The sequence below is a fragment of the Drosophila kikkawai genome, chromosome X (genome assembly GCF_030179895.1).
Source record: "Drosophila kikkawai strain 14028-0561.14 chromosome X, DkikHiC1v2, whole genome shotgun sequence".
Classification (NCBI taxonomy): domain Eukaryota; kingdom Metazoa; phylum Arthropoda; class Insecta; order Diptera; family Drosophilidae; genus Drosophila; species Drosophila kikkawai.
The window spans coordinates 13648936-13671782 of record NC_091733.1 but is presented as its reverse complement, the minus strand read 5'-3'; the positions used below and the strand labels follow the sequence as shown (position 1 = coordinate 13671782).

Here is a 22847-nt window from a genome sequence, read left to right as displayed (position 1 = left end):
ATAGACAATATTACAGGCACATGTTTAATTTTTATAATTTTGGAATATGCCAGCTGGGAAATGGCCTATAAAATAGCTGAAATTGGCAATGCCACGGGCTTTTTCCTCATTTCCATTTAATTTTTGAAGGCGACGCTGAGAAGTATGCTACGCCAAGTTCAGTGCGTTCGTGCGTGTGTACGTGTGTGTGTACGTGTGTGTGTTTGTCATAGCCATATGGCCTCTCTCTCTCTGTGTATGTGAGTGTGTAAGCGGCTTTGTGTTAAACGTTTTAGCCTGGCGGCGCTGTCAGTCGGCAAATTTCAAAGGTTGGCCAAGACACCAACAAGGGCAAAGGGCACAAAAGTACACACACACACACAAAGGAAAAGGCAAAGGAAAAGGCAAAGGCAAAGGAAAGGGCAAAAGAAAAGGCAAAAGAAAAAAAAGGAAAAGGCGCAGGCACCGGCACGGAATTGGTAAATGCATTAGTTATTTAAAGAGTGAAAACATTTGTTTTGGCCTGTTGCCCTCTCACGCTTTCCGTTTCTGGCCAACAACAAGGCTGTTTGTTGCCGCCGGAAACGATGACGATGATAATGGTAATGGCCATGCTAATGGCAATGCAGATGCCGATGCTACAGTTGAGCCTCTAAAGCTTGAAACGGTAAAAGTGAAATGAATATTAAACTAAGTCAACTTTAAAAAACATTTGAGGGTAAATTATAAACAAAAAAGAAATGCTAACTTCGGTAAGCCTATGCTTGTCCTATTATTCTTATTTTTTAAATAATACAAAGTAATAATTTAAAAAACTCAAGTTGAACCGCCTTTTTTAATTATTATCTTATATTATTTAAATGATAATTTAACAAAAAAAAAAATTTAAATAGCAAATAATAAAAATAAATAATATAAAAAATATAAATAAACATAAAAAAATTAGTAATGATAAAAGATGAATTTTCTTTAACTTGACCTATAATAAATATATAATTAACTATTTATTGTTTGTGATTGCGTTATTAATTATTAAAAAAACCTTTTGTTTCTTTAAATAATATTAAAAAACCTTATTTACCCCCCTAATAATATTAAAATATAACAACTAACCCTAAGAATATTAAAATATCATACTTTTTAAATAAAAAAATATTAATTCAATTAATAAATATTGATCTTTGAAGTGTTTGTGTGAGTGTTTTACGAATCAATTTTACTGTAAACCCATACCTGTCTGTGTGTGTGTGAGTGGTGTGCAGGTGTGTGTGGCTGTGTGCAATTGGGTGATTCCAGAAGGAAACTACGATTATGCCGCCCATTTAGTAGATGCACTCCCCGAGCAGATCGCACTCGCCCTTCTCCAGCGGCTTGAGCCACAGCGGATTGTAGTTGGGGCACAGCTTCCGATGGATGGGTATGCGGATCTGGACTGGCGTTGTCGCCACGCCCTCCCATCCGGCGTGGCTGTCGTCCGACCGCTCGAAGCGGGTGCCATCCGACCTGTTGCACTGCATGCTGAGGGGCTCCTGGACGTACATTGTGTACAGCTGATCGATGCGCGGCTGACTCCACTGGATGCTCCGGTAGTTGGCCGACCTGGCGCCATTCAAATGGACGCCGTACTGGTGCTCGGTGCTGGAGAAAATATAAAGAAAACGAGTATTTAAAAAAGCACCAGAAAAATACTCAAATTAAATATTTATATATTTGAAATAGGAAAATGTAGAAAATAAATATTTTAAATACATCAGAAAAATATAGAAAATAAAAAAACCTCAGGAAAATATTGAAAATTACTATTTAAAATATATCAGAAAAATATAGAGAGTTATTAATTAATATAAATAGGGAAATATACAAAATAAATATTTAAAAGGGAGTTAATATTTAAAATACAATGGAAAAATATAGAAAATAAGCATATAAAAATATTCAAATTAAATATTTAAAATACATTAAGAAAATATAGAAAATAAACTTTGAAAATATACATACAAAGCAATAAAATCAATAAATATATCGATGGGCGTATACTTTATGACTTATTTATTTTATTTATATATTTTTTATATATTATACAAGAAGACTATATTATTTTATCAGAGACTCATCTATGCCATATCGAATTTTGAAGAAAATAAAGCTAAGAATGTTACCAACTCAAAGAATTTGATATATTTGAAAATTAACCCTGTTTTAGAACATTTTCTCTAGGAATTCAGTTTTTTTAAAACTTCGTAATAGTACAAGTAGAAACCTGGCAGTCTTTGCTAAACTGTAATGCTTTTTTTTTTGCTAAAATGTGACTAATAGGTTTTTGAATAACCATAAAAAAAATCCTTTGAAAATGTTGATTTGGGCTTGATCGCTGAACCCTAAAAATTCCTAAAAGTCTTCTGATTTTGAGCTGCAAGCACTGACAACTGCGTATATATTCGGTTATCTTTTCTTGGATTTTCCTCGTGCTGTTTTTTTGCACTCTCCCTTTATTTCAACAATTATAACGCCCATGCACATTCATGGCATTCTATCCATCCGTCCCCGAGGGCGTTTTTGCGGCGTTAATGGAAGAAATATTTTTTAATCTACGCAGCGGAACCGACGACAGATGGGTCGCGGGCGGAGCTGGGTCTGGGGCAACCTTGGGCTGCCTGCGCGTCTCCTTGTGCATCAAAGGGAAACTTTTCGGCATTCCCTTTTCGGCGCCCAATTCCTTGGCGCATTCATAACGCCGAAATGCTCTTTGTTCCCGCTCATCCACGCTGGCACCCGGCTACCCTCGAAAAGGTGTTCGCTAATTGCCAACTTTAAGCAGCTGAGCATCGGGGAATGAACGGCAAAAGTTTGCATTAGATTAGGGCCGCCACAATGAGAGCCAAGAGCTCTAAGCTGGGACTGGATTCCAAAATGCGGCAGCAATTTCCGTGCCCCGCCAGCGGCGGCTGGCTTAGGCCAAAGTTCAACTTGTTTGTTGAGGTCACATTTTCCACTCAGTCCGACTTAAGTCATTATACTCGTTATACTTGGGGAATAGACCGTAAGCCACACAAGTAACAAGTTGTGGCCACTAATTGAAAATGGGTTTGAGGAGCGAGGAAATAAGTGGAAAAATAAAGAAATATCGGAAGGAAAACTAAACAAAATGAGCTTAAATTTAAAACAAAATTGCATAAAATTAATTAAATGCATTAATTAAGTTAAAAAAAAGAGTTAATCTATGATTTCTTTATATAAAAATATTGAATAGAAAACAAACTTTACTTTGATACGGCTTTAAAAATATTAGTTCCAATAAAACTAATTGGTTTCTTTGATTTTTTTTAATAATAAAAGGATTAAGAATATTTTTGAGGCGCAAGAACTTAAGGGAATGATAAATATAAGTATTTAAATGATTAAGAAATCTCTGTCTATATGAAAAAATGAATGAAATACAAATAGGGATGCAAAACTGAGTAAATGTATGTAACCTTCTAATGAAAATATCGATAAAACACAACTTAAATGGAAGTTCGATATATCTAAAATATAATTCCATAAAATGTAGAATTGTATTCAATGTAAGATCTAAGATACCAGAGATTTTTCTTTTTAATATTTAGGGATTAAAAATAGGTTTGAGAAGCATGGAACCCAGAGAAAAAGACAAATAAAGTTATTAAAACCCTTCAGAAATTTAAAAATAAAATCGATACAACAAAATGTAATATATCAAAATAAGAAAATTTATGAATTCAGGAAATTGAAAATATAAATAAAAAAAATAAGTTTAAATATAAATTTTAAATTAATATCCTAAATATACCTGAGAAATCTTTTAGATATCACTTTAATTTTAAATATACATGTTCGATAAATATGTGTTTGTTAACATATCTATAAATTAAATTGGTTCTTGGATAATTCTATTTTTTTTATAAGATTTTAAAGACAAATTCTAAACCCTCACCGTTTCATGTAGATAAAATAGTTCTCCAGCGTCTCCTCAGAGACGGAGCTCTTGCAGACCTCCAGCTTGGTAGCCGGATAGTAGTGGATATAGTTGACGCACATCTCGTCGCTGATGGAGAAGCCACCCAAGGCGGCGGTCTTGTCGCCCTTGGTGTTGTAGTAGCAAGTGGTAACCAAGGCGTCGCCCTGATCAAGGGGAACAAGAACAATAAATGGGATTTAATTATAATTATATAATTATAATATGTAATATATTAAATAAAATATAAAATAATAAATTAAACAGTTGCTTCCTTACCGGCAGAACGCGTGGCTTGTAGTGCAGCGTGCGCATCTCCTGGAAGTGATTCGAGTAGAAGTCATCCCGATTCACCTCGCGCAGCTCCTGGTCGCCGCGAAAGTGCCGGGTGAGCACCCGAACACCTCGCAGATGCGTATGCAGCTGGGAACCAAAGATGATGATCCCGGTGGCGGGCAGGGCGGCCTTGGTGCAGTCCGCCACACAGTAGCCGCTCAGCGGGAAGGCCGTCTGACCCGGTGGAATGGCCATCTTGTCGGTATACTCTAGACCCAGTTCCATAACGGCGGCATCGTATTGCCTTAGCACCTTGGACATCTTGATGCGAAAACCCGAGTTGTCCACGAGGCCTGATCATCACAATGAAGTTATCACTTGGCCAAATCCCCTGGGTAATCCCTCCATCCCTCACTTACCCGCCTTCATCTCCGGATTATTAAAATGCACTTCCAGGCGTACGTAGGGATTAAAGCCTGGCCCGCCAATGGGTAGTCCTGCCTCTGGTGGATACGTAAAAGTGCTGGCACCCATGGCCCAGAGTGCCATTACCTTGGAACAGACCTTGGCCTTGGCGGGCAGCTTCTCACAGTCGCCATTATACAGTGGTATCTCCTCGTGTTCGCCGGCTTCGCAGTGGAAAACCTCCATGTGATGGATAATCCCAGGCGTACGGATCAAAGGCTCAAACTGAACAATGTGATGTCGATGATGGATAACACTGTCCAAACGTTGAACGTGGCACCAGTAGGTGGTCTCCTTGTTGGGAATGGGTGCTTCCTTTAGAGTGATTTCTACTTGATCCAAATCGCTGGGGAAAGGAAATTAAATGGAGACACCACATGGCGTATGAGTAATTTCTTAGCTTTGATATTAAGTATACGCCATGTTTTCAGTCTAGATAAAAAACTTACCTCTCCGGAATGAGTATCTTGTCGGCCCGTAGCAACTGCAACATCTTGACACCCGCCTCATGTGGTGCCGTCACATTGGGCAGCGGAAACTGATGATCCTCCAGGGCCAGCTCCGTTTCGCCGCGGGCCCAGGCCACGTACATGGTACCCTCCTGGAAAAAGGATAAAACAAAAAAAATATACAGAAATATAGCAAGAAGCAGGAGAGGATTAGATCAGGAGACTTCTTTACTTACATGCAATCGCAAATCCAACGGATCGCAGGTATCAAACTTCCGCTTAAAGGCCAGCGTAAATTCATCCATCTTAAAGACCTCGCAGTCCTGCTGATAATCCCTGCGCACCCACTTGCCATCCGGACTGGTGTACGTGTCGGTTACCGCATTGAAGAATCCATTTTGATTCTCAAAGAAACAAATATCCGCATCGGCCAGGCCGCCGCGCTTGGAGAAGCCCAGATAGAACCAGCGATGCTGCTCATTGAAGGCATTCTGCAGATGGAAGAGAACCTCCTGCTTGTACCAGTCCACCATCCAGCTGAGCTTGATCTCTTTGTCGTCCAGGTAGATCTCGTGCAGCTTTGTGTCCGAGAGTCCTGGGGAAATATATATTTAAAAAATTTATTGATTAATTATTAAAACAAAAAAAAATTTTAAATAAATTTAAATTAAATTATTAGTTAATTAATTAATTAAAGTAATAATTAATTTAATTTAATCGAACCGCTTAAATATTATTTATTCTGTACTAAATTGAATAAGTTAAAAATTAAACTTAGTTTTTCTAGGAATTCCCCTTTGGAACTAAGCTTAATTAATTAATTAGAGTGTCACAGATACTATTGATTAAGTAATAATTTTAATAAGTAAAAAATTAAGCTTCGTTTTTTTTAAATCCTCTTGTTGACTAGGCTTGTATATTTAATTAATTAATTTATTAATAAGTTTATCAATTAATTAATTAGAGTGTCACAGATTGAATTGGGCCACCTTTGATTACCTTAACCGCCCAGGGTTAGCCTTTTTTTTTGTATCGTTGTCATTCGACATTATTCTTGGGGGCAGGTCCTGCTCCTGGGACAGGCCAAGTTATTACCGGCCATTAAGCCCGGCTCGTCTACTTTGGTTACCAAATCCCAATCCCGGCCACTGGTCCTCGCGGATACGGATCCGTGGAGATGGCGCGCGATAATCAAGTTGCCTTGCACTAATTACACAAAATAAAAGCAAGCCAGGTGACTTTCATTCATCACCTGTCCCTCATAAACCTCTCTTGCTACACATACACTGACCAAAAAAAGGTAGCTTAAAGTAATTATTTGATGTTTAATCAAAAAAATAAATAAAGAACACATAATTACACATATTTAATTATTTTTTTTAAATTTTATTTTTGAAAAAAATAAAATAAATTTTGCTTTTATTCTTTTTATCAATTATTGTTGAAAAAATAAAAAATTCAGCTGAAAATACATTAAATTCAATTCGAAAAACGGTGTTGTCTTAGTTTTTATAAGACTTATAATTCTGCATATTAAATTTGAAGGTTTTTTAAATCAAATTTTATTCAATTTTTTATAATTTTAACGATAAAATTATAAATTATAAAATTTAGAAAAAATTAAACAAAAATTGTTTTCTTGCAGACATGCCTAAATCGCTTCAGCTGTTGAAGCTGATCAAAAATATATATATTGTTTATAGGGTCGGAAATGACTCCTAGCTTCCGACGGAAATTATATTAACCATCAAAGTTATAATAATAAAATTAATTTTTTATAATATTTTAAAATATATTAAATTCAATTTTAAAATATATCTTAGTTTTTTATACTTAAACCTCTTTTTTGAGCAACTTAAAACGATTTTTCATTAACAAAAAAAGGAAGAAAGAAATTCATTAAATTTGCTTTGCAATAAAAATTGTTAAATTAAATTAAATTAAATTAAATTCTCTCTCTGTTTCTGGTAGTCGCATAGCACAGACACTTGGCCAACTTGGTCCGCGCGAATATGGTGAAAGGGAAAATGGGGGAAAGGGGGACAAGGGGGTCAGAGGACGGCGTGGATTTATGTTGGCAGGGAAGTTGCTCCAAACGGCAGCACATCAGGCACATCAATTACAGCAACAATATCAGGCGGCCAACAACAGCAATCGTGGATCCAGTGGAGCGGCAGTAACGAGAGCGAAAGAAAACCCAATAAAATGTCAAATCCAATTGGCAAACACACGCCGAGATCGAGGACATGGACGTGGACGTGGACATGGAGGAGAAGGGGAAGGAGAAAGAGGTCCAGGGCCAGGAGGTGGACGTAAGCGTGGACCGGGATGTGGCTGTGGCTTTACAGAGCCCAGTTCGTAAAGTATATCAAACTGTTTGCCAGTAAGCAAAGACACTTGTAAAAAATATTTATATAATAAATAAATAGTAAATAAGTAAAAGAAAAATTATTTATAATTCTTAGAATCTCTATGCGGCAGATTATCAACAACAAACCAGCCCTTAAGAAACTCTTCCCTAAACAGAAGAGAGCAAATCATCATCACCCGACTCAGACTTGGACACACATACTTAACAAACGCTCACTATATTGACAAAACAAAAAACAACCTGTGTCCAATGTGCAACAATGCCGAAGTAAATCTTCGACATATCATTTGCACTTGCCCTGCCATTACCACACAACGTTCCTTACTCCTCCACAACCCTGACCCTATCTCCACAATAGCCAACCCCTCAAATAAAAACTCCAAAAACATCCTCAAGTTCCTAGACAACTGTAAAATTACCTACAAAATATGAAGCCGCTGTAAATATAAATTATGTATGATTCCACCTATGTATGTATGTTTATGTTATTCTTTTGTAAATATCTATTCATTGTATCAATGTAATTAATGTAAATACAACTAAACCAACACAAACCGCGAGCCAAAGGCCTTAGATGCTATGGCTCTTTACCCATAGTTAGCTCTTAGTTTAATACTATTTGTTAGCTTTAGATAAATAAAATAAATATTCAATGTCTAAGCTTATTTAGTAAAAAGTGTTGCCTACTTTTAGACAGCTTTGAAAGTGTTTTCAAATCCCTATGCAATTTTTAGGTCTTTTTTTATGTTTTGTTTTTACCGACTAACAGTGTTTTATTGTTTTCTCTCTATGTTTTGTATAAGGTTATTTTATATGATATATTTTCATTTTTAACCCATAATTACTTTCAGTGCACCTAGATGAAGATACAAAAGCCGAGAGCGAAAGCGAGAGCGAGAAAGCGACAATAAAAACACTGGATTACAATCAAAAGTGACAGGGGGGGAGGCTACCGTGGTTTCTCTTTCCTTTTTTTTAGCACAGGGAGTGGGTTGAGTGGGTTCGGTGGAAGAGGAGTCTACCTAGCCTCCCTTCTCCTACGATTCCGGGCAATGGTGCGTTGATGAATTTCGCTTTCCGGACCAGAGCAGTTCAATCAAGTTCAGCGGAAGTAATATGCCCCAAACGAGTTTTGGGTCGAAAGTCCCTATCCCTACCTTCCGCTTGTGTGTTGTGTGTGAGAGTGTGTGTGTGCTAGCCACTAAAATTGATTTGTTACCGTACATATGTCTCACTTCACTTTTACAAGCGGCACGGACGCACACAGGAGACCGCAGGACCACAGGACCTGCAGCCACTCCTCCCCCCACTTTCTCCCACACATCCACTTGCCGCCACCGCTTTCTCCGGTGAAAGTTTGGTAACACGGAACAAATCGGTGTGTGCTTGTTCCGCTGCCATTTCGCAATTGTTCCGCTTGCGACGCGAATCGAAATCGAATTTCGAAACCAATTCGAAAATGAGGTCACAAACTCATAATTGACTCGGTTGATCGGTAATTATATTTGCGAATGTCGTTTTTTTCCGGTCTTTTGGGGTTTCCCGGTTATCCGGTTTTCCTGTTATTCGGTTTGACAATATAGAACTCATGTACGTAGTTCCTTTTCTGCGAATCCAAGCTAAGCCCAGAGCTCGTAGCTTCTTGGAATTCCACATGGGCCACCTCCTCATCCCCACTACCCCCTCTGGCATTTAAACAGCCGTATTATACGGGTAAATATAGCCGTATCCATCTACCTAAGTAATTCAATTTGTATCGCCTTCGAGTTCGAGGGTCAGACGACCATGGGAGTTCATTGTAGATTCAGTTGGGGGAACTGCTGCCCGAGTTGATTTCATTTCGCATTGATTGGGCCCGTCAGCAGTGCTGGCTATTTATCGACTATATATTTCTCCTTAAAAATATATTGTAAATATGGATTCCCAGCTTAATTATTGATACTAAATGGTTTCGGAATAATTTAATAATAAATACTTATAGTCTCACAAGCTAAAAGGTTTGTCTTTTGCAGAGAAAGTTTTCTTTTTGCTTTGAAAAGAAATCTAATTTGTTGGCCAGCACTGAGTCCTCCTCACATGCCCTGAGCTTTACACTTTTCCTCCGTCTTTTTTGGCAATTTGGTTCCCGGCAAACAATATAGCAGGTATAAAGAGTATGAGAGTGTGATAAAATTTAATAAACTTGAAGTTTATTGCATTCGCCCCACTGCGTGCTGCTTCACCTCATTCGCCTCCTCCTCCTTTTCCCCTTGGTGCCTTCCCAATCGAGAAGTTTTCCGATTTTTCTTGGCCGCTTGAACTTGAAATGCCATTTGGACGCAGATCCGTGTCATTGGAAGGGGGAGGGATTTTAGAGAGAGGACTCCAGACTCTAAAGGGAATCCTTCGCATAGTTTTGCGTTCTCGATGACGGGAATGATAAGGATGTTGGCGCGGAAATGCCAAAGCGCACAGGAATTTTCTTATTATTTACTGGAGATGCGAGAACGAAGCGGCGGCACTCGAAGGCATGTCCAATTTACCGCCACCCACCAGTCACTGTGAATCCAATGGATTCATTCCCTAAGAAACCCATACCAATACTTAGGCCCCCAAAGGGGACAGATCCTCAAGCTGCACTGGGAAATGGCTTCATCAATTCATTGACAAATTCGAATGCCATTTGTCACGAATTCAATAAGGAATTAGGACGGGATAAAGCTATGCATAACAAAGGAAGAACAATTTGTTGGATATTAAAAGATATTTTGAGCCATTAATCATTTATATTTGAATCTTTAATTTATTTATATACCATATTAAATTAGAGTTGGTTTCAGAGATGAAGTAAAGAATGATTAATTAATTTATTGACTAATTTTTATTGGTGAATTCATGTTAAATAAATTTGTTTAAACAAATTCAAAGATTAATTATTATTGGAGTCTAAAATGATCAACTAATCAACTCTTCTATATTTTAATTGAAAGTTTTCTTGTGACTTTATTTGTTGGTGCTAGTTTGTTGGTATTAATTTTTATTAGTGAATTATTGTTGGTGAATTTTTCATTGGTGAATGCATTTTTATTGATAAATAATTATTTGTGAATTTGTTTTGGTAAATTTATGGATTATTAATTACATTTTATTGATTTAAATTATATTTTCTTGATTCTTGTAGCTTAATTGGTGTATACATATATAACGTTGCGTTGTTGAATGATTTATGAATATATGTTAATTTTTATTGTTGACTTAATTTAATTTGTATCTGTTAATTCACCAATAAAACTTTACTTCTCCTTAGTCTAAATTTAATTTATAAAGAAAACCATTTTATGGTATTATTTTCCTCAATGCAAACCTTATACGATTTCATTGGTGAATTTATTTGGGATGAAAAATTAAATGTACTTAATTAAAAATTAATCCAAAAAGAAATAGTATTAAAATACCGGTGAATATATTTTATTACTATTTCTTTTAGGCCTAATTTTAATTGAAAATGAATACAATTTAATCAAATTTGCTCCGATTTTTTGGACAGTATACCTCCTTGGCATTCGGACGTTGGGGGGCTGCCACAGGGCGCTTTGGGGATGATGTCATTATAATAATGTTATATGCACAAATCGTCAATTGGTTTGGCCCGGGGACGATTTAGCTTGGCTCTGGATTTTCCCGGACCCCTCTCTCTCCCAACGAATTACCCCATTGCCCCATTTTCCGCCAGTTTTCCCCTCCCCCCTTTTGGCATTCCGATTCACATTCGTTCATTCAAATTGGCGCTCAAGTGACGCAAAAGCATCTTGGGAATGAAATGTTCGTGCTTTCTCTTTGCCCATTCTACAGCTTTCTACAGCATTCTCCGTCCTTCCGTCTCAGTTCCCCTTTCCTCCTGTCTGTCTTCCGCTTTCTCTTGTGGCCCACTTAACACTTTATTGAATTCCTCTTGTGCATGCCAGTTGTTGCTGCCTCTGTTACTCTTATCATTATCCGCGCTCTCATCTGTCCACTTCGATTGCCATGTCCAGGACATTGGCTCATAATATAAATTGACTTCGTCCTTGTGCCCCACCCTCTTCATTTCCCCCTCTCAGGCCCCCTTTGCTTGCTGTCAGTTTGAGTTATGAAATGGCTGGAAAAGCCACAGAACTTTTAAGGGGGCGTGCCAATCGAGCATTTCACAATTTCTGGTACTGTCATTTTCCTCAAAAATGTTCCCATACTCTTTTGGGAAAGGATTGGGGGCATCATTTCCTCAGTCATACAAGGAGTTTTCCCCAGAAGGAAAACGGATTTCTTTTTTGTATGCTTTTTTAACAAGTTGCTTGTCATTTATCATAAAATAATAAAAGAATATGAAAGGGGGTTTTTTAAAGAATAAGAGAAACACTTTAAATGTAAAAGAAAATGGTCAAGAAAGGTATAAAATATTTATAATAATTAATTGACAATTATGTTGTTCATAAACTTATAAATATATATACTTAAATGTATTTATATTTGTCGTTTTTTTTTAAATTATAATACATTTTGACATTTTTTTGAAGCCTTAGAAGCGTCTCTACTAACACACGTAAAATTATATTAAAAAAAATTATTAATAATAATAAATAAAAAATACATAAATAGAAGCCTTATTCATAAGAAAGATATAAAAGCTATTGTTCCTATACATTTACCCATATCTATTTATTATTTAAATAATTTTACTAAAGTAAAATACAATTTTCTAACTTTCCCTTTATTTTTTAGAGTAACTTAAAGTCGACTTTTTGGTATTTCACACAAAAGAAAACATTGTCGCACCCTCTCTCTTTGATTGAGACAAATATTTGAACAAATTTCGCTTTCGCTTAGAGACACCCGGAAAAATCATTTTACCCTCCCCCTCCCCCCACGAAAAGTCTCGTCGCTCGTCGCGAAAAACCTCAGAAATGCGGTCGTCGCTCTATATAAATTATTGAGGATTTATTGGGTGCTCACACAGTGTAGGCTCACACACGAGAGTACAAGTGTTCATGTATGTGTACACATATATAATGTATATAAATATATATATTGGCACTTTGATAGACTTCCTATTAGGCTACTGCCTGCACTCCCCCACAATTTGATGTCCAGTGAAGGGAAAGTAACTTGGTGATTGTACTTATTTTTTGGCTATTTTAGTACCTGAGCTAAGTACTAAATAAATAATAAATACTGGTTAGGAAAATGGGCTATTGGTATATAGAAATTGTTTTGGTTTTATTTGGTTGATATAATATAAAGACGTTTAAAGGGTTATATTAAAAAATATATAATATTTGTTTGCTTAATTTTTACATTATATATTTTTTTTACTTATATATCCCAGGTACCTTTCTACCTTTTCCCATCACTAAAAGTACAAATTGGCAAACACAAACGAGCGCACGTTTAGTTTATCATAAAGCTTATTTATGGCAGCCACTTTGCGCCACCTTTCGATGATGATAATGATTCTCTAGTGGTGGTGATGGTGGTGATGGTGATGTTGATGACGAACGATCTTGGGCAAAGTAGATATATATCTATACCTGTAGGGGGGTTATATATATGCCGTCTTGGGGGCCGAACTTACCCCTAACAACTGTCGTGACACATTGAGTAATGACACTCTCAAGTCGATAATCCATTAGGATGTCCAGGCCCTAAGCTCTATGAATCGTTAATGCCCCCGAAGCGAGGGGGTTTCCCCAACAAATTTTCACCGGGAGCTTGGCGTCGCATTTAGAAGGCGTTGTGGGGTTAAGTGGAAAAGAATTAACTATGGGTTTCCTCTGTTGCCTCTGCTCATAACTCGCAAAACAAGTTAAATGGCCAAACTGTCAAACTTTTCAAAAGGCTTTCCTTTAGTTTTGCTTCAGACTCTGGTTTTATTAAGGGATTTATCAGGGGTTTAATTTATGTATATTTATTTGGAAAAGTAGGGGCTTAAATAAATGAATGAATGAAGTGAATCCATTTTTAAAAAGGAATTAAATGTAATTTTAAGAATTAAATTTAGAATCAGATGCAACGAGAAAAAAAAACCAACTTGGGTGAGGCAAGAATGTATTAATTTAAATTTGAAAAGCGCGTCTTTGTTAATTTAATTTATTTTAATTTTTTAATTACAATTTTCACCAATTTTTTACAATTTTAAAGACTAACACTTTTAAATCCTTATTAAATTTTGAAAAAACGGGTACAAGCCTAGATTGACTCGGTTATTTAATTAAATATTTTGATTACCAAGGTAATTTAGTTTATTTTTTAGTGTAATAATTTAACATTTTCCTAAAGCAACTTTAGTACACAAAAAGTGTTGCCTACATTTCAGCGCACAAGGCGGCTTTATGGCCTTTCTATATTCTTTATATTTTTTTATATATATTTTTTTTTAATGCTAAATCCATTAAATAGTTCAATAAAAGTATATTGACAACAAAGTCTAATTAAGTTCGTAAATTTTAATATATTTTAATATATTTTTCAACCCACCAAAACCTCCACACATTTCATCATCGATCATAAACTCTGCTCTATGGTTTTTAGCCTTAATTTCTGTGCGACATTTGGCCATCGGAAGGGATGGAAGGATGAGGAAGCGGGGGAACGCTGCTAGAATCAGGATTTAGAATGAAGCTGCATATGTTTCGTCGGGGGAAACGCACGTGAATGTAAACTGCCGCCGGCTGTTGCATAAATAACAAAGCCGCCAAATTGCCACGGCCACGTTTTGGCCAAATGGAGCTTTGACCGCCACCAGAGCTGACCACAAAAATATAGCAAAACGAAAATAGAGGAAAAAAAAAGAACAACAAAAACCAAACTGCGGCGACGACTGCAGCCTCTGATAAATAAATTAAAAGGCACACGCAAAACAGCGGAAGAATAGGCCCCCAAAAGTTCCCCTTGCAACTTGAACCTAATAAAGCTGGCCACGCACCAGGGGCAGCGGCATCAGAGTTGAGGGGGGGTAGCCAGCACATGTGTGGCCAGCAAAAAAAAAAAGAAGAAAAACCGCCAACGCGTGGCCACAGAACGGCCGAACAGCGGCAAAAACTGGACCAGGACCAGGGCCAAAAGCGAAGCTGCAAAGCCACAGCCCTAAACAAAATTGATAAAAACCCAATAACAGCAGATAAACGAAGCTTGAAATACTCTTAAAATATACTAAAATATAAAATTTAGTTATTTGTTAATAAAAAAAATACTTATAAATTATAAATAATATAATAATATAAAACGTATTTACCCCTTATATGAAATTGAAAATTTTTTTTAAATCAACTAGTAACAGTTAACACTATTATATTTATTTTATATACAAAAACAGATATATATAAAATTGTAAACTTTGTTCTCCAGTTGAATTTAAATGATTTAATTGTATAAAAAAAATAATAATAATAAAAGCAGCTTAGCTGCTGTTTCACAAACTACTTTCCAACTGTTGCAACTTTTTATTCACACCAAAGCATCCGGCTTATAATACCTATTTCGAGAGGATAACAGGCAATGTCTAAACGAGTTCAGCCAGGAGCAAAAACAATGGATGATGGTCAGTGTCTAGAGCAGAGTGAAAACGAGTCCTGGCCATGTTTTCATTTGGTTATTTGACGCCACTGGCCAAAGCCGAAAAGAAAAAAAAAGATATAGTGGTTTATAAGCCAAAGTGATCGGTAATGCGAATGACAGATAGATAAGACACGAGGTTTCCAGTAGAATATTTGTTTACTTTTCGATTACTTTACAAACTTTACTAATATCAACTATAAAGTCCTTTAATTAACTTTACTAATATATTTTTAATGTTAGGTTAGTTTAAATCTTTGAAGGGTAAAGCTAGATAAATAAATCGATTCTATATGTATTTTTTAACAATATTATCGATTAAATATCGAAACAATCATTCAATTTAGATTCTTACAATTGGATTCGGTTGATATCTTTGTTCTCTATTTCAAAATATTTACCTTAAAATATTTAAAAACTTAACTTTTGCCTGATTTAATTTTCTATATCGATAAAAATCGATCAAAAAATCAGATCAGATCAATAGAATACTTTTAACAGCTCTAACCGCTGTCGAACCATTTTAGAAAAATTAATTTGACTTTTTAAAGCGTTATCTTTTATTGATTTTATTAATTTATTGATTTCATTAATTTGTTTATTTAATTTGAATCAATCGATAATTTTTTTTTGTTATCAATTGTAAAAAAGTTGCTTTATGCTTTAATTAATTTCTGTTATAAAGTAGGTCCTTTAAAAACCTTGAATTTGATGTAATTTATCGCTTTATTTTATTAATATTTATTTTATTTATCGCTTTACTCTTAAAAGTTTCCTATTAATTTGAAATACAGAACAACAAGGCGGGACTTACTATAGTTTTTTTATATCCTGAAAGCTAACATAATAATCTGTAATCTGTTCAGCCAGCCGGGTTTTGGCTCTTATGATGTCTATCTTGAGTAGCTCTTGATGTAGTCGACATACACTTTTACCGGAAAAACTCTTGGATCGAAAAGAGAGTGGAAAAGGGGAGTGACGGCAGGAAAAATGTTTAAGGGGGACAAAAACCTTATCAGTTGAGTGTGTGTGCGTGTTGGGTAAATTAGGTTTCATCTTTGGGCAATTTTCCTTTTGCTATTTTGCTGCCTTTTTTGCACTCTGTTTGCAAACTAATTTACCGTTAGTTATTACTTGGCACGTGTGTGTGCGAGAGTATGTATGTGTGTCCGAGTGTGTGTCTATCTCAGCCATGCATATGCCGGCCATTTGTCTGCCACGCCTTGACCATAAATAACACGTTCTTTAGGGTCCTGGGCACACCAACACCAACAGCAGCAGTAGCAGCAGCAACACCAGGACCAACAGCAGATACAAAGATACAAACACACACAGATACACACGCACGCATACTGGCACAAAGTTGTCACTTATAAATGTGCAGCTATTTCCATTAAGTTGTTGTCATCACTAACATTCCTGCGAGCCTCATTTGACCATCGCCCAAGGCACTTGGCCGAAAAACAAAATTTCCTCCTCTTGCCTTGATATCTTTAAGCTTTTTTTTGGATTGGGTTATTTGACTATGAGTCTCAGTTTGTGACACATTCAATAAAAATATATTTAAATAAATATTTAAGATTTTTGTAGAAGCTTTTGGAAATATATAGTATGAAACCCAAAGACTTGCATTAAAATATAAATATTTCTATTAACTTAAATTGTATATTTTTTTAATTAAAAAATTCTTATAAAATCTTTTAGCAAAAATTCAGGAAAAATATATTCTAACGTAGAAATAATATTAATTTGTTTATAAAAGCTTATTAATTATTTTATAGCAAGTAATTCGTCCTAAAAAAATAGTAATGCTACTTTGTTATTTTATTTTTTCTTCTCCTAAAAATATCCTATAAATTCTGTTTCACAACTTTTATTTAATATTATCTTTTAATTAAAGAACTAAATGGTGTTTTTGTACATTTTTATAAGTAATATTTAGTTTAAAAGTTCTTTATTTTGAAATAAAAATAATTTAATTAAAAAAATTCTTTAAAAATCCAAAGAAAAATAGGAAAATCCTGCTGTTAAAAGGGTACTTGCTACGCTGATAACCCTAAGCCATCAAGGACTCCTTTCATTTTGTTTTTAGGTTTGTTTAGGCCTGGCCAAAAAGAGAAAGGTCAGGGGAACAAGTCACTAGGTAATCTACGGCTAAACGGAGCAATGGGAATGGACAGGGAGATGGACATTGGGCAAGGAACTGGGAAGTGGACTTGGACTTGGACTGGGTTGCTAAAGGAGGAGTGGGAGGAGCAGGAAAAGAAGGGGCAGCTGGAGGAGAATAAGGATGTTGAGCAGCTAGAGGACGACTTTGTGGGCAACCAACTTAATCACAAGAAAACGACGTCACAATCTAGCTTGCTCTCTGTCGCTCTGGCCTTCCCCATGGCTCCCCTTTCCCTTGGTTCCAGTTCCATTCGAATCTGCAGTGTCAGCCATTCATTTGGTTAATGACATTGTGGCGGTTGCTGCGCCAAAAGCCACAACGAGGGAGGGGAGAGTTGGTTGCTAAGAAGGAGGCGGCAAGCAAGTATCTTCAAGATACTTTTCAACTAACACATAAACTTTTCGTTCGGCCCATCGCCATATGTGCACACAGAGAAAAATAAAGGAAATTAAAATGACATTATAAATGCTTAATTCATTAAAAGAAAAAAAACACCAACAAATGTTTTTAATTGATCTTAAATTGAATAAAGAGAACTAATATGAATTTTTGGCTGATTTCCATCAGTATCTTAAATTAAATTAGCTTTTTTTAAATTAAATTAAATTAATTAAATACAAAAATTTAAGGTACTTTTTTGTGTATATTTTAAAAATATTGTAAAATTAAATCAAGTTTTTTCTGTATTTTGTATTTAAATGTATTTAATTTTAAAATATTTTTGATTTAAAATAACAAAAAAATTATTAACAAAATCTTTAGATAATTTTCAAATTGATATAAAAAAGAACGTATTTAATTATTTTTTTTTATTTAACATTTTTAAATATTTTTCAAATTAATAAAATAACATATTTATTAATTATTCTGAGATAATGATATTTTCTTTCAATATTTCTTAAACATTTTACGTACGTATATAATATTTTTTCTCTGTGTGTATATATTTGTAGGTGTATTTCTGTCGTCGCCGTTGTTCATGTTGCCGGTTGTTGTCTGTGCATATGAAAGTTGTCCCCTCAGTGCCCCCTGGTCTCCCCTTAACCGCTGAGTGTCTGAGTCCTGGTTGAATTATTTTAGCAGCAACTGTTGTCTATGAATGTCTTTATGTTGTTGTTGCTGTTGTTGTCTTTGTGCTAATGCAGCAGACATACACATCCCTATATCCCAGCCCCACTCACAGCCCCCTTGGGATGTGGCGACGGCAAGAAATGAAATATAAATTTAAAAAAAAAAGAGAGAGAAAAAAAAAACAAAAAAAAATTAAATTAAAATAGACAAACAAACGAGAATGTATGGAATGTAACCGAATTGAATTAAATGTACAAATGTCTAGGGAGGGGACGAGGCACTACGAGCATTTGCATAACAGTCCTAGAAGTGACTTTCAGAATAACAGAGATATATATTATAAATATATATATGTACATATGTATATATATTTATGTATATTTTGTGAAAATAAAAGGTGCTTCCAGCAAGTCCTTGAACTTGCCTGAAGATTCTGATTTAATGTAGAGCTCTTCATTAGCGAATTAAATAAATAATATGGAAAAAGTTTATTAACTAAAAATAATATTAAATTAAATAAATAAAATTAATGAATTAATTTAAATAAAATATATAAAATAATGAAAACATTTATCGGTTATTAAAATTCATAAAAAATAAAAATAATAAGAAATAAAAAAAATAAAAAATATAAATAATAAAATATAATAAGAAATACAAATAATAAAAACTAAAAATAATGTATTTGCAAGAATTTGATTGGTTTACTTAATATATATATATATATACATATACTAAAATGTAGTTAAGTAAACTTATAAAATATTGACTTAAACATAATCATCAAAATCTTTAAAAATCAATATCTTAATCTTAATAATCAAGGTCTTTAAAAAGCCCTCAAAAATTCTCCTTTAACTCCTGTTCCTCATTTTACGGAAATTAAAATATCAGTAATTAATGCGCTTCGCCTGCAAGTGAAATGTGGGCCAAAAGGGGAGATATATAACCAAGATATATATATATATATATATATATAGACATTTATATAGAGAGAGAGAGACTGGGGGCTTGACCAATATTAGAGTGGTTCTTGTTGGTTTTTCAGTGACGCTTTGCTGACTTAATAATGGGCTCTCCCCCTCCACACACACACACACAGATACCCACACACATGTCATTTACTAAAACAGTGACACATACCACCTCCCTACCATAGCCTCCTGCCTGATTTCCCGCTAAATTCTCACTAATGAGTTTCAAATGGAAAGTACTCAGCCCCCCTTTTTCACCCGAAAAATACGCCCATTAACGGGTCCCGTCCTCGATACGATTCGTGGCTTTTCTTTTTTTCATTTCTCATTTTTCCCATTTTTCGGACGCTTTCGGGCACTTGCCACTTGATGCACTGCAGCACTCGAATGGGGATGCAGGATACAGGATACAGGATGCAGGATGGATCGGTTGATGATTCCCGATTTCCAAATGGTTTTCCTTTTAATGCGCGCCACATAGTTGACCCAAATGCGCAGGAGGACTAGGACTAGGACGACAAGGACTACTACTGTGCTGCAGAAGCAAGAGGAGCACACACACACACTGAGGCACAGGACCTGCCCCTTCTTAGCTGCTGCTCCTGTCTCACTCACTATTCTGATTCATGACACAGAGAACGAAGCGAATTTTCAATTTTTGCATAGAACATTTTTAGAAGCCAAAAAATAAATCCGCGAAAATGCTGCAGTAGCTTTACACTGACAGAAAAAATTACCAAAAGATTAATTATGATTATTATTTGTAATTCTTTTATGTTTATTATTTTTTTCAACACATTTAACCATGTTTTTATATATTTTTGATATTTTAAAATTCGATATATTTAAGGACTTCGATAATTTCGATATTTTTTCTTATCGATTTACATCTTTATCTTAATACTAAGATCTTAAACCTCCTTAAAAAAATATATATGTATATAAATTCTACCAAAATCTTATTAAATACTTTTTAAACTAAAATATTTCTCAGTGTACTATTCTTTGCCTTTAATGAGTTGCAAAATGTTCCACATGGAAACATTTGAGAATGGAATGAAGCCCGGCAGCATTTTGTAATTGGCTAAGAGCGCGGTTCTAGTGGCAGGGGGTATGGATTCAAAAATGAAATTATATACCGCAAGGACAAGCCCTAAAAGGGTGGGAAAAGGTGGGTGGTGGGTGGTAAAACCTGGAAGCCGAGCAGCTTGGGCAAACTCAATTTAATCAGGCAACGAAAATCAATTTAAAATAGATTTACTTCGCCACGCTAATTGAGGCGCCGCCGACGTTGGAAGTTAACAAATATTTGCCGAAAACTAAACGCGGCTATATATGGGTAGCAGTTAGTTAATTAAACGCTTTTCCACGCTCTTTTCCTCATCGCCCTGCCAACGCTTTTCATTGCTTTCCATCGCTTTCCACCGTCCGCCTTAACAAGCGTCGGGGAACAACAACAATAAAAGTTGTTTAGACATAAGTAAATTACTTGGAAGCGCCATTTTGACACTTGGCTGGCGGCGGCAATTCCACAATTCCGCCCACCTAGCTCACCCCCTTTCTGGTTGGACCAAGGAAAATCCAGCGGAAAATCCCCCCTTGTTGATGGATTTAAGTTCCTAGCGTAAACTGTAAACAAGGGTTTGGGCTTACCAACTACAAGATACCGTTTTTGTTTCGCTGTGAATGTTACTAATCAAATTGAAAATGTTTTCTGGCTTTAATTAATTAATTAATAATTATATGGAAATATTTTATTAAAAAAAATATACTTGAAAATATTAAAGCCAAAACATAAAATCAAAATAATATCAAATCTAAAGTGACCGGAATCTTAAATACCCCAACACTTTTAGTCAAAATACCTTGTGGGCCAAGATGAGATAAGGATGAAGGCGAAGAAAAAGGCTGCTACGGCAGCGGCCAAAGATGAAGAAAGGACCCAAGGAAAACGCAGGAGCAGCAGCCAAGTGCCCACAAATACATTCAAATTTAATTGAAATACAAATTGGCAGCTTTTGTTGCCAATCGTCCGGCATAAAGCCCGAACAGAAGTGGAAGTACAAGTGGAAGTGGGAGCCGAGGCGAAATAACAAAGCAAATAAACAAACAAACAAAAAAGGACGATGGCAAAAGGACAGCGAAATTTCGCAAGTGAAAAGCAATTTGAATTGAATCTAAATATTTATGCAGCAGTTGGGGGGGGGCTAAGCAAAAGCAGAAGCAACTAACGAAGAAGCAAGATAGAAGTAAATAAATACGAGAAAAAAATAAAACCAAAACCCAGTAAATGTTCAATCAGAATCATAACTGATTTTGCGAAATATATAAATACTTGTGCAGGAAATAAAAATCCATAACTATAGCCAATTAATTATAATGAAATTCTTCAGAGTTTTCAATGAATTTATCTTTCTCCCTCTCTCTTATTTTTTCATTGCGAACACAACATTGTTGCCTTAATTAAGTAAAGAATATTTCAATGAAACAAAGAAATAAATAAAACCAATAAATAAACTAACCTCTTGAAAAGCATACAATAACGTGTGCATATATTATTTATATTAAATGAATCAATGGGAAAATTACAAAATAATACGAAAGTTTGAATAAGTAACAAAAAAGCGGATTTTATTTATTTATTTATTAAAAAAATGATGAAAGGTAATTACAAAAACTTGGAATTTAAATGTTTTAATTTTTAGGGATTCTAAATTTATTTAAAAAATAGTTTAAAAAAATATTTAATTTAACTATGAATTTTAAAATATTTAAATTTTAATTTTATTTCATAAAATTGTACTATTTTCTAATTCATTTAATTATTTCAGCAGTATTATATTAAACTTTTTTCTCATATCGATTTTTATATGTTAAAAATATATACATACATAATTTTGTATTGAATTTAAATGTATGAAATATAAGGTTTTAAAAAAATAAGAAAATAGTACAAAAAAATATTAAAATCAACATTTCATTTTTATTTTATTCATTTTTTATGATTTTTAAAATTATAAAGCGATGTTTAGCTTTATAAAATTCTTCTGTTCTGAAAAATTCTAAAAAATATCAAATTTATTTTCTCTTATAGATTCTTTTCTGTTAAAAATATATATATAATTTTTAAGCTCTTTCACCCATATATCGCTTCAGCTACTTTGCCTTTTTGGAATATATACAAATAAGATCAAATGGGATTTGGCCATGAAGCGTGGCTATCTTTTGGATTGCATTCTCCGTGAAGGTCTGTCGCGGTTGCCTCTAAATTCTGCTCCTCGAACTCAAGCTCTTTGCTCCTCCTCCTCGCTGCTCCTCTTTTTGGTCATCTTAAATCGCATTAAAGTTTCCTTTTTCCTTCAACAAAGTCATCCAATCGTGGTCTCTTAAGGATAACATACACCACACTTATACCAACACGCATCCCCTGCCATATCCTCATCCATATTCATTCACGTACGCACACACGCTTGGATTAAGCTGCATCAAATGATTTCCCCAATTTAAATTGCCAATATGTATACATAGTATATATATACTATAACATATACTA

General features: G+C 35.0%; 1 protein-coding gene across 2 annotated transcripts in view; it reads right to left on the bottom strand.

The window, feature by feature from the left end:
- Nucleotides 1-908: 908 nt before the first annotated feature.
- The window catches only part of Tbh (Tyramine beta hydroxylase), a 39374-nt gene continuing 17435 nt past the window's right edge, over nt 909-22847 (bottom strand). For both annotated transcript variants that reach the window (XM_017173804.3, XM_017173805.3), the window contains exons 3-8: nt 5379-5737; nt 5143-5294; nt 4648-5039; nt 4232-4581; nt 3932-4119; nt 909-1617 (exon numbers count right to left, since the gene is read on the bottom strand). In XM_017173804.3, coding sequence (XP_017029293.1) covers nt 1302-1617; nt 3932-4119; nt 4232-4581; nt 4648-5039; nt 5143-5294; nt 5379-5737 — 1757 coding nt within the window. In that variant the 3' untranslated portion in view covers nt 909-1301. The remainder of the gene's footprint in view (nt 1618-3931; nt 4120-4231; nt 4582-4647; nt 5040-5142; nt 5295-5378; nt 5738-22847) is intronic.